Raw genomic sequence first — 12,570 nt, 5'->3', positions numbered from 1 at the left:
TGGAGATATAACAACGTGCTATGATAAATTATAATGCCAAAGTCTTTTAGTAACCTCTAGAATTAAGATACCCAGTGTTTGTCATTTAAATGGATAAAATTACTCTTCAGGAGCTATTCCATCTTGAACCACAACTCTGATGGAATATTTTATAGCTTTTATTACAAACTGGAAGTCTGGTATAATATTTTTAAAACTTCCCCTCATAGATCGTTTTTCCCCTAGAGCCAATGGAAGTTTGAGGTTTTTAATAGTGTTTAATTTCTTAAGTGTCATTGATTGAGAAGGGAATGGAGGAGGCAGATTTATTCAGACAAAAGGTCATTTAGAAATATGTACAAGATACAATTAGAGAATGTCTCTTAATGATACCATTCTAACCTAGAATTCATTGTAATGTTGATGGTACGTGATTGAGAGATTTTTAATGTTTTCATCTCATTTATGTGAATATTATTTTTTCTTCTGCTTCTTCTCCTTCTCCCTCTCCTTCTCCTTCTCCTTCTTCTTCTTCTTCTTTTTTTCTTCTTCTTTTTGTTTTTAATGGAGTCTCACTCACTCTGTCGCCCAGGCTGGAGTGCAGTGGCACGATCTCGGCTCACTGCATCCTCTACCTCTTGGGTTCAAACAATTCTCCTGCCTCAGCCTCCTGAGTAGCTGGGACTATAGGCAGCCGCCATCACACCTGGCTAATTTTTGTATTTTTAGGAGAGACAGGGTTTCACCATGTTAGGCAGGCTGGTCTTGAACTCCTGACCTCAAATAATCCACCTGCCTCAGCCTCCCAAAGTGCTGGGATTACAGGTATGAGCCACTGTGCCTGGCCCGAATATTATTTTAAATATCTTTTTTCTTTCCCTACTTACTGAGTCTAATATGGGTATTGAAGAAATCTGGGGAAAGGAGAACTGTCTTATGCCTTCTTATGCTGGTCCTGAATGGTTAAGTAGGCACAACTAATTCAAAATAAGTTTATTCTGGAAAACAGATGATTACCTAGCTTTAGCTTTGGGTCACTCCATTTTCAAAATGCTTAAATTGGCAGAATGCTGTTAGGATTAACATGTGGCCTCTGGAGCTAGATGCTATGGGTTCAGATTCTGGTTCTGTCACTTCCTGACTATAGGCCCTTGAGCAAATCAGTTGATCTCTCTGATTTAGTTTCCTCAACAGTTAGATAGTGCAATAATAGAACTTGCTTAATAGACCAGTTGTTAGGATTAAGTAGGTTATGACTTAAAACAGTGCCATACTCATAGTAAGTGCTCGGTCTGTTAGCTGATGTTGTTATTATTTTACTATTTTCTGTTGACATGAATCCATGTTTATTAACTTGTAAATATGGTATCATCATAAACCTCTGAACTTACAGTTTATTTTAATTAAAAAATATTGATTGAATTCCTGCTGTGGGCCAAGTTCTGTGCCAGATGATTTGAATCCAAAGGTGAATGGAACATGGTCTTTCTTCTTGAGGAGATTATAATGTGGCAGAAAAGGCAAACGTGTAAATAATTATTGATAATGGGCTATGGGAAGCACCAAACTAGTCTTGTGAGATAAGTACTACTGGAGGAAAATATCAGACTTTTCTACAGTAAGTATGGCACTGGCATCTGAATCTGGGAAGAGCCTCGGACTGTTTCCACTTATGGTGGAAGGGGGAGGGGAGCTAGCCTGTGCACAGATAGTAAGAGCTGAAATAAGAGAGACAGAAAGAGAAAGAGGAGGCATTGTCAGGCTCTTTTCATCAACCAGTTCTCATGAGAACTAAGAGTGAGAACTCATTCACTTCCTTGAGAATGTCACCAAGCCATACATGAGGGATCTGCCTCCATGACCCAAACACCCCCACCAGGCCCCATCTCTAACCAACTTTCAACATGAGACTTGGTGGGGCCAAATAAGCCATATCCAAACCATAGCAATAACTAATCAGCCAACTGAGGAAGTTAACAGAATGCTAAAAAAAATGTTTTCAATCCAAAAGATTGTAGGATTAGAGAACTGAACAAAGAACAGATGGAACCAATTGAAAACAAAAAGCAAGATGGTAGCCTTCCACTCAAACATATCAAAGTCATTACATTAAGTGGAAATGAACTAAATGCTCCAATTAAAAGGCAGAGATTGTTAGGTTGATTAAAAGCAAGAGACAATTGCATGCTGTTTATAGAAAGTGCACATTAAATCTAAAGACACAGGTTACAAATAAAAAGATGAAAGTAAGATGATATACCATGCAAATACTAATCATAAAAAAGCTAGAGTATCTATACTAATAGCAGACAAATTAGACTTCAGGACGAGGAACAGTATGTAATGAGGGATGTTTCACAATGATAAGGAGGTTAATGATGAAGAAGATATAACAATCCTTAATGTGCACACATCTAATAACAGAGCTTCAAAATGCATGAAGCAAAAACTAACAAAACTAAACACAGAATGGTAAATATGCAAGTGTAGCTGGAAATTTCAAGACTCCTTGCCCAGAAATTGACAATCACTAAAGATAAAGACTTGAAAAACACTACCAATTTGACCTATTTGACATTTGTAGAACATCTGACAACTGCAGAATACACATAATTTTCAAGTGCACATGGGGCATTCACCAAAATATATGATATGTTAGGCCATATTTAACAAATTTAAAAGATTGAAATCATATATAGTGTGCCCTGTGCTATAAGGGAATTAAATTATATATCAATAAAAAAAGATGATTGGATAATCCCCAAGCACTTTGAAATAAAGTAACATACTTCTAAGTAATCTATATGTAAAAAAATTAGAATATTAAAAAATAATATAGCTGATTTTAAATGATAATGAAAATAAAGCATAACAAAATGTGTGGGATGTATCTGAAGCAGTCACTGCCTAAAGGGAAGTTTATAGCTTTTAATGATTACATTCAAAAAGAAAAAAAGACTTAAAATTAATTATATAAGCATCTAAGAAAGGTAGAAAAACAAGCAAATTAAACTGATGTGTACAGAAAGATAGAAGTAATTAAAAGAATAATTCAATGAAATAAAAAATAGGTGATGGAGAAATTAATGAAACCAAAAATTGATTCTTTGAAATGATTAATAAAAGTGATAAATCACTAGCTAGACTGATCAAGAAAAAAAAGACAGAACATACGCATTGCCAATATCAAGTATGAAAGTGGGGAAAAAGGAAACGAAAGGAATATTATGAACAATTTTATGCCAATGAATTTGACAACTTAGATAAGTGGGAAAATTCTTTTAAAGACACGAATAGCTAAAATTGATACTAGAAGAAATAGAAAATGTGGATAGCCTTATATCTATTTTTAGAAAGTGAATTTGAAAAACATTCCGTAAAAGAAAATCCAGGTCCAGATTGCTTTACAGATAATTCTTCTAAAATTTAAGGAGTAATAATACAAAGTTAAAACTCTTTTCTCAAATAATAAATAAGGAGGAACATTTCCCAACTTATACATGAGGCCAGTATAATTGATATAAAATCAGACAAAGATATTAAAAGTTCTCAAAAGAGCTATAAATCAGTATTCCTCATGAACGTGGACATACGGCTCCTTAACACCATGATCCAGTGGCATTTATTCCAGGATTTCAAGGTTGGTCTTGATTTGAAAATCAATATAATTTATCACATTAGCAGAATAAAGGAGGAAAATCATAAAATTATCTCAATAGATGCAGAAAAATTATTTGAACAAATTTATGAGCCATTTATGATAAATATTTACATTAAACTAGGAATAGAAGGAAACTTCTTGAACTTGGTAAAGGGCCTTTGTGAAAAGCCTACAACTAAATCACACTTACGATAAAATATTGACTGCTTACTCCCTAAGATGGGAAATAAGGCAAGACTATCCACCATGGCTGGGCATGGTGGCTCATGCCTGTATTCCCAACAATTTGAGAGGCTGAGACAGGAGGACTGTTTGAGCCCAGGAGTTCAAGACCAGCCTGGACGACATATGCAGACCCCCATCTCTACAAATAATTTTTTTAAATTAGCCAGGCATGTTGGCTTATGCCTGTGGTCCCAACTGTTTGGGAAGCTGAGGTAGGAGGATCACCTGAGCCTGGGAAGTGGAGGCTGTGGTCAGCCTCCACTGGCAGTGATCATGTCACTATACTCCAGCCTAGGCCACAGAGCAAAACGCTGTCTCAAAAAAAAAAAAAAAAAAGAATATTCACCCTAACCACTTGTATTCAGCATTGTATTAGAGAACTAGAGGACCCAGCCTGTGCAGTAAGACAATTAAAAAATTAAAAATAGAAAGATTGGAAAGGAAAATGTAAAACTTTCTTTGCAAACAATGTGATCATTTATGTAAACAATTCCAAGGAGTCTAAAAACACAACAACCTACTAGAGTAAATGAGTTTAACAGAGTCACAGCATGTAAGGTAGGTCAGTAGACCAAAATCAGTTGTATTTCTATACAGTAGCAATAAACAATTAAAAGTTTCAGGTTTTAAAGATATTTTCAATATCATTAAAACTCTGAATACTCATGAATAAACTCAACAATATATATGTATATAGGTCTTTACACTGAAAACTGTAGAACTACTGAGAGAAGTCGGAGAAGACCTGCATAAATGGAGAGAGATACTGTGTTCATGGATTGCAAGACTGTATTTGTTAAGATGGCAGTGCTCTCTATATTGATCTGTAGATTCAATCTAATTCCAGTTGAAATCTCAGCAGGCTGTTTTTGCAGAAATTAACAGACCAATTCTAAAATTTATATGGAAAGTCAAAAGACTTAGAATATGTCAAAACAGTTTCCAAAAAGTACTTATATCTCATGATTTCAAGGCTTGGTTTAAAGCCTAAGTAATTAAGACACTGTGGTATTGGCACAGATACCAATAACAACAGTTTTATTCATAATAGCCAAAACCTTTAAATAATCTAACTGTTCAAAACAGAAGAATGAGCAAATTGTGGTATATTCACCAAGTGGAGTACTACTCAACAAAATAAGAAAAAACTACCAATATACACAACACTGATGAGCCTTAAATATTATGCTGAATGAAAGACACCATTTACTATGATTCCATTTATATAAAGTTACAGAACAAACACAAATAATCTAAGGTGAAAGAAATCAGTGGTTGCCCCTATGAGAGGTGAGTTCTGGTATTATTTGGGAAGCTGCACAGGATCTGCCTGGGGTGATTAAAACATCCTATATCTTGATGGGATGTGGTATGCAGGTGTATGATATGGTCAAAACTAATTGAATTCTATCCTTAACATCTGTGCATTTCATAGTATGAAAGCCAGAAAGATTTTGTGGTTGACATTTATTGAGCACAAATGATATACCAGGTACTATTATAAGTGTTTGCATGTACTTAAACATTTAATCCAAACAACTATATGAGGAACATGTGTTATTATCACCGTTTTATAAATGAGGAAAAGGAGGCTCAGAGAGGTTCAGTAACTGGGAACATTATATAACTAGTAAGTGGTGAGGCAGGCTGGTATCCAAATCCAGACAGTTTGGCTCCAGAGCCCAGACTCTTGCATCCCTGGGGAGAATATATTTCAAAGGAGTTGCAGTATGGTTTAACTAGAGGCAGTTTCCAAACAGATTTTTAAAAAATAGACTGTGTGACTTGATAATTAAAATAATGTCCAGTTCAAAATTTAAAAAGTGAATGAATTCAGAATAATGAAGTTAAGTCTCAAAATGTAACCTTATGAGTGGATTCGGAACAGAGGAGAGGCAGGTTTTTGAAGGAAAAAGAGTTAAAGGACCATTAGGATGTTGAACAGGATGTTAGAAGATGAGATGAACCTGGGTCCAGCTTTTTTCAGGAGTGTGAATAGAGGACGGTGTGGGTGCATCTGTAGGAGTGACAGGAATGTCCAGGGAGTGATTGAATAAAGACTGGTAAAGCTAAAAGGGTAGTGGAGCCTGTCTTTGCAATGCCTTGGGCTTCAAAGATGATAGAATTCCAAGTCAGAAATGCACACCCTCTCCCACTGCCTCCCAGCTCCTTGACCTCAAAACAGAGGGCTGTAGAAGCACAAATGAACCCCATAAGTGAACTTCAACTCCAGAGTTGAAGGAGAAGTAATATCTCAGAAAAAAGCTATGTTTCACTGATAGTAACGTGTCTAAGACTCTTAGAAAAATGCAGAGAATGTAAGTACTTTTCATAAATAAGAATTTTAGGGGGCACGGTGAAAGTGGCTTGAGGATGAAACTATGATTTCAATAAGAGATAGTTTGCTCCATGTGGGTAGGAATTGGGAGGTACACACGGATTGCTGAACAGGTATTGTGACAATACTTCTGCAAGAAACTTGCCCTTTCTTGGTTCAGCCAAGAGCAAGGTCTGGCAGCTCTGTCAGCCCCAGCTTTCCTTCCTCTCCTCCCCTCTCTCCGTAGAAGGACTTGTCATGATTTGCTTTTCCTAGGGAAAATGTTTTTAATACATTAGTAATAGGTAATTGCTTCTTCTAACCTTGTAAATATAAAATTACAATTTCAATCTCTGCTTATACCACTTATTAAACACAATATAGTAATAGAGATGAATAAGGTCATTGTAAGCTGATTTTCTATCGAGAAATTATAACTAAAGTGAAAAATTATTTTTAAAGCCACAAGAATAAACATCATAAGACCCTGGTCTCTATATACCGTTATGGGAGTGAGAAAACAGAATGAGGTTCTAAAACTCTGTGAAGTGATGTACTTTAGGATTGCCAGGGTATGAAATTGTGGTTTCTTGTTTGTCATTTCCTTTTGGAAGGACAGTGCTAGCTAGAACTGTGCACTGTTAGTAACACAGGCTTTTTCTGCACTGACAAATGTAACTAATTTCTTGAGATCTTTTCTATAGTAATGGCAGAGAATAGGAGCATAGGGAATCAAAAATATGCCCCCAAGGATTTATTATTTGATGCACTAGAACTTGTGAGGTATGTGTGTGTGTGTTCACAGAATTTGCACTCCTTTCAACAGTATAATAAAGCCATATTCCAAACATGAGTTAGTAAAAACTAGAAATTCATGCTTTGAATCATTCTGTCACCCTTTGCCAGTCAACTCCTTTATGCAAAATTCCATGCCGGAAATAAATAGCATAAACTTACTTATCAATCCAAGCAACATACTGAATAGAACTGTCTTTTCTCTTTCAGATTTCTGTCTTCTTTGGCATACTTCTTATGCATCAGAAGGACCAATAATTACGGACATTTTAGATCAAGTTATTTCTTGCTGGACTAGAGTTGCACATAGGAATATAGTAATTAGAGATCAAGAAAGATGTCAAAAAGGGATTTTTAAGAGTGAATATCATCAAGAATAATGAAAATAATATTTTATAAAGTTCAGCTGTAATTCAGATAATCTACCTGTTGGTAGTAGAGAGTTTATACACTTTTCCAATATTTCAGAAAATATATCACAGCATTTATATGAACAATTAGTTATTTGTTGAAGCATATGAAAATTGGAAGCTTTATCAGTATCAGCTAAACCAAAAAATAATTTCTACTCCCTCTAACCAAGGGGGATTTGTGAAAGTTATTTCCATCTTTTTTAGAAACCACCCCCATCTGTATCCCAGGAAATTGATTCATTAAATAAAGTTATCAGTTCCCAGACATTTATTTGTTGAATGATTATAAAATGAAAGATTGAGTGTATGTGTGTAAGCATGCACACATACACTCAATGCCCACACTCAGTGCACATACACACACATCTTCGTGTGTTCATACATACACACACACACATATGCATACCGTTATTTGTTTAGTACATTCCACGAAGCGTGAATCCAGGTTGAAAGAATAAAAGGAGCATGACCATGATGGATAAGAAAAGTGTATAGTGGGTAAGGATCTGGTTTCTTAGAACTCAGAGTTTTTGAAGTTTGGAACTGACTCAGTGTAGCCAGCTGGAGATGGTCTAAATAGGTAATAAAGGGGCAGGACCCCGAGAAGAAATGCCCAGCATGTCATGTCCATGCCACACTGGGCCTGGAAAATGTATTTGTTGTTCAAAACCAAACTCAGATGTCACTTCCAAGTCTTTCCTAGATGGGAAGACTTAGAGTCAAAGAAAATAAAGCACATAATTTTAAAAAACAATGGTTAACTGTAAAGATATTTTTAAAGTTGTATAAGGAAGGAAAAGGTAATCATGGAGAGCCACTTGGCTCAGTTGTATACAGTATTTACATAGTCACAAAAAAGAAAACACATAATATGGACTTTAAGGGAAAAAATGAGAGCAAATGAGAAACAAATAATTATCCAGGGAGGATGAAGTAGGGGAAGCAGGGTATTAGCTAGCTAAGTCTTATCTACCATATTAGGAAGTCAGTAGATAGTGTCTAAAATTGATGAATCAAGAGGCATTACTTTAAAATACAAAGGGAAGAAACAGTTAAATGAGTCGACAGTATGATTAGATGAGGGTAGGGTGACAAAGAACTGTATTTTGTATGAAACTTTTGGTGCTATCTGGCTTATATTTGTATATAATACCATAATACAATTTTTTAAATTTTTTTTCAAATAAGGCTTTCCTAAACCTCCCCACATCCCCACCATGAGCTCCCTCTGTAGTAACTGTATTAGGTAGATACCACATGTGTGCCTTCCTTCCCAGACTGGAAAGACTGTCTTATTTATGTCTGTACCCCTGGAGCCAAGCCCAGAGTCTAACGCGTGATAGGTACTCAGCATGTGTGGGGAAGAATGGGTCAGTGGAATTGCTGACTGATGAACCAGCTAAATGGTTGGGATTGGGGCATGATAAGAAATCTTTTAGGACTAGGAACCATGTTTATACAACAATAATAATGCTAATATAATAATAAGGTTAATAATTATGATTGGATATCTAGAAACCCCAACACATCCATCCCCTATAACCTGCATTTCACCAAGCCACAGCATTCCACTCTGTGGCGTATCTACTGGATTTGTCCCTTATACTCTACTTCCTACATCAGCTTCCTAGCCAGCCCTACTTAACTTCGTGTTTAGAGGACTGACAGGGACCGAGCTAGTCTTTCTGTGCCTTGGTGCTCTCCATTCTGCCTCCTTTCCCCGACCAACCCCATCTCCCACCTCAAAATATTCCTGCATCATGGTTTGTCCAAACTTCTCAACACTCTGCTTTTGCACATTCTTTTGTAAAGAACCACAATGATGCTTTACCCTATCCAGATGCTCTGAAACCTGGCCTCATTGGGCCATCTTACATTACTTCATTCCTCTCTGGTGTTCAACATTCTGCCAGTCAAGCCAATCACACTATTACTTTACTCTCAGTCTACATGCTGCCTTTGCTGACACCAGGCTCCTTTCTCCACAAAGACCAGAGCATTGCCACAGCCTGCAAATGTAATTTTACTGTTGAGACATCTACGCAGAAAATACTCTTCATGTATTTAATAAATAATGTATTTTGGTCTCTTTTACTTTTTCTACTGTGGAAACAACCTAAGGTTCACCTCCATATTAAAATCAGCATTCCTAGATAGATAAGATTTGTCTTTAAAATATATATATATACACACACACACAGGACCTTATGTAAACTTTGCTTCTAAGCAAATAATGGAAGAGCCCAATATTTTAAAAGAAACACATAAAATATTAATACTACTTTTCATTTCAAAAATTATTTTTCTGGCTTTTGTCCTATAGTCTTAAATATGTCTTCATTTTGGCCAGGCGCGGTGGCTCAAGCCTGTAATCCCAGCACTTTGGGAGGCCGAGACGGGCGGATCCACGAGGTCAGGAGATCGAGACCATCCTGGCTAACATGGTGAAACCCCGTCTCTACTAAAAATACAAAAAAAAAAAAACTAGCCGGGCGAGGTGGCAGGCGCCTGTAGTCCCCGCTGCTCGGGAGGCTGAGGCAGGAGAATGGCGTAAACCTGGGAGGCGGAGCTTGCAGTGAGCTGAGATCCGGCCACTGCATTCCAGTCCGGGCGACAGAGCGAGACTCCGCCTCAAAAAAAAAAAAAAAAAAGTCTTCATTTCTTGCTAAATGATTTTTTTTTCATTTTCTTTAACCATTTAGAAAATTCATTTGATGAAGTATTGAGGGGCCTAATTGTTTAATGGGCAGAAATTAGTCCCTAACAGAGTACTTTGAAAACTGGCAAATACCAGGCATAATTACAAATTCTTTAGAAGAATCTATTTCTGTACGATAGGTTAATTGGTTATAAGTAGACAGTACTGACCACAATTTAAACCCAGCTTCTAATTTCATCCATGCCTTTTTCAACAAATATGAGTGGCTAATTGTGATCAAATGAGTCCCCTTGAAGGAACAATTGGCTACTTATCTCTGATTTTCAAGATGTAAGTGATCTAACACACCTGCAGTTAGCTTCTGCTGGCATGCTTGCCTACAGGTAGAGAGTTCTTTCCCAAAGTTGTCATAGTGTTGTCTCATGATGGGAATTCTGTAGTCTGATGACCAATGTATAATTTAGAATTATGGTGATTTCTTTGGAAAGATCAGGTCCGTTTTTAAGCCAAAACAGAGATAAATCTACCTAAAGGGGAAAATTAGTTTGGGGCCTGCTGATCAAGATAACTGCCTCAACTCTCTGAATGTCTGCATATAGATGGCTTGTTCATTTATGTGATAATGAAAGGTACTTACTCTTCTTTGCATCTCTCTATTTTAGTGGTGCAATCTATGCATTGACTTGGTGGCATTCACCAGTGAAATATTCAAGGGGGCAGTTTTCCAGTCATTGGACGGAATTGTTGTCTCAGCTAACTGTAAGCTACGGAAGATCTTCACCTTAAAATCAAAGCCTCAAGATACTGCTGATAAAGATGGTATGTTCAGGTTGCTATCAAGATTTTTTAATTCTCTGATGTATTTTTAAAATTAGCCGTATCTTTAGGATAGTATGAGTTTCTGGTAGCAGTTTATGTCTGCTAAAGTAAATTTGTCCACAGTCATGCTGATTTCTTTGTTCTGGATCAAATGTTTATTTTTACTATAGCTGAATGTCACAAAAAAATGTATTAATCTTCTCTTTGTGGTCGTTTTCTTTTTTCTTTATGGTAACACTTGCTATCTGTCTTAGGCTCCTTAGTTACAAACAACATAATCCTCTTTGGGTGGTTGAAAAAGAAAATGAATTTGTTTAAGGAAATTAGACAGTTCATAGAATCTCAAGGATATTTAGAGAGTCAGCTTAGAGCCTATAGCCAAGAAGAATCCAGCCTCTACCACAAGACTTATCTAAGGACAACCCTATCCACTTGCCACCCCTACCCACTGCCAGGAGCTACTGCAGCTATACAGAGACTCCATAAGTCACATCATAATGCTGGGCTATAAGTTCCATAATTTCTGTTACAGCAGCCCCGGAAAGTAGGATGTTTTCTTCCCTGTCACCCTTATCAGAAGTAGATATTTTTTCTTCATATTTGTCTCCACTGAAAACGTTTGGTGTGGCTATTTCTGATCTGTGGAATCTAGGTTGCATGCTACACAAGGGAGGCAGGCAAAGCAACGTCTGATTCCTGACTAAGGAGGCAGGACTCATTGTGTAGGAAAGTCACCAAATTAGGAAGGGTGTGCAAAAGATGTTGGGCATCCAAAAATCTCTGTCCATTATGCTGTCTTATTACTCTGTGTACATTTCAGGAAGTCATTTGGGAGAAACCATATTAATTTTCTAGTGATCAAGTTAAAATGGAAAAAGAGTTGACTTCTTCCTCATATTTCTAGACAGACTAGAAATATTTACACTAATTGTTCATAATTTGATTTATAAATATACTCTGCAGGTAACTCAGCTCCCTGGAATTCATAAGGTAGCACACCATACTGCTAAGATGGCTTTAAACAACCAAAAGTATTGAAAGAATACTGATGCCTCCTTTTGATTTTCATCTGGGATTATTATTTGTTACATCAATTCTTCTAGAAGTCCAGGAAGCAGGGCTGCATATAAGATGTCAAAGGTGATTACTTAGAAGTTTCTATCTAGACTTTAGATTAGTGCTCCATCTGGGCGAGTACCTGAGAAATCCTGATGTGGCTCACTCTGTGGAACAGGACACTGTGCCTATAAATTTCATTTGATAATAAGTCACAGCAGTGTATTAACAGCTCTCCAAAGAGATCACACACCACAGTGTGGCTGTTCATCTTATGTACCACTTACAGAGTATACGAGAAAGTGAAATATTTCATTTTTTTAAATGGCACCCAGAGAATAAGAAGCCTCAAAATTTTTAGAAATATTTGTGCAGTGTACATCAGATCATAGAAGGTGAATCATAACCTGATTAATATTTTAAAATGTAAAAAAAAGTGGATCAAACATAGCAAAGTGAATTCATGTTTCAATCTCCGATCCTTCCTCAAGCCCCACTAAAATTACAAGATAGGAATAAAAAAGGCATAAATCCACCAGAATAAAGAATATAGGAGGGGAGACAATAACAGACTAGAGACATTTGTAAATTTTATAACATTAAGCAATGACTTAGAAGAGCAAAGAAAGCTGAAACCTTTAGGCTT

At 36.6% G+C, this 12,570-nt stretch overlaps 1 protein-coding gene and 1 long non-coding RNA gene across 7 annotated transcripts in view; one reads left to right on the top strand and one right to left on the bottom strand.

The window, feature by feature from the left end:
• The window catches only part of CFAP20DC (CFAP20 domain containing), a 320,674-nt gene that overhangs the window by 144,404 nt on the left and 163,700 nt on the right, over positions 1 to 12,570 (top strand). For 5 of the 6 annotated variants that reach the window (XR_004436919.1, XM_033210293.1, XM_033210292.1 and 2 more), the window contains one exon: positions 10,712 to 10,868. Coding sequence is in view for 4 of the 6 variants with exons in the window: in XM_033210293.1 (XP_033066184.1) it covers positions 10,712 to 10,868 (157 nt within the window). In the remaining 2 variants the exon portion in view is untranslated. Of the gene's footprint in view, positions 1 to 10,711; positions 10,869 to 12,570 lie in introns of those variants that run through there. The other variant, XM_033210296.1, reaches the window with a different exon arrangement.
• The window catches only part of LOC117083070, a 220,275-nt gene that overhangs the window by 114,696 nt on the left and 93,009 nt on the right, over positions 1 to 12,570 (bottom strand). The gene's annotated exons all lie outside the window — the stretch shown is intronic.

Source organism: Trachypithecus francoisi, unplaced genomic scaffold, assembly GCF_009764315.1.
Source record: "Trachypithecus francoisi isolate TF-2019V2 unplaced genomic scaffold, Tfra_2.0 Lachesis_group0, whole genome shotgun sequence".
In the NCBI taxonomy this organism is placed as follows: domain Eukaryota; kingdom Metazoa; phylum Chordata; class Mammalia; order Primates; family Cercopithecidae; genus Trachypithecus; species Trachypithecus francoisi.
Note: the sequence above shows the minus strand (reverse complement) of the source record. Positions and strands in the feature narration are given on the sequence as shown.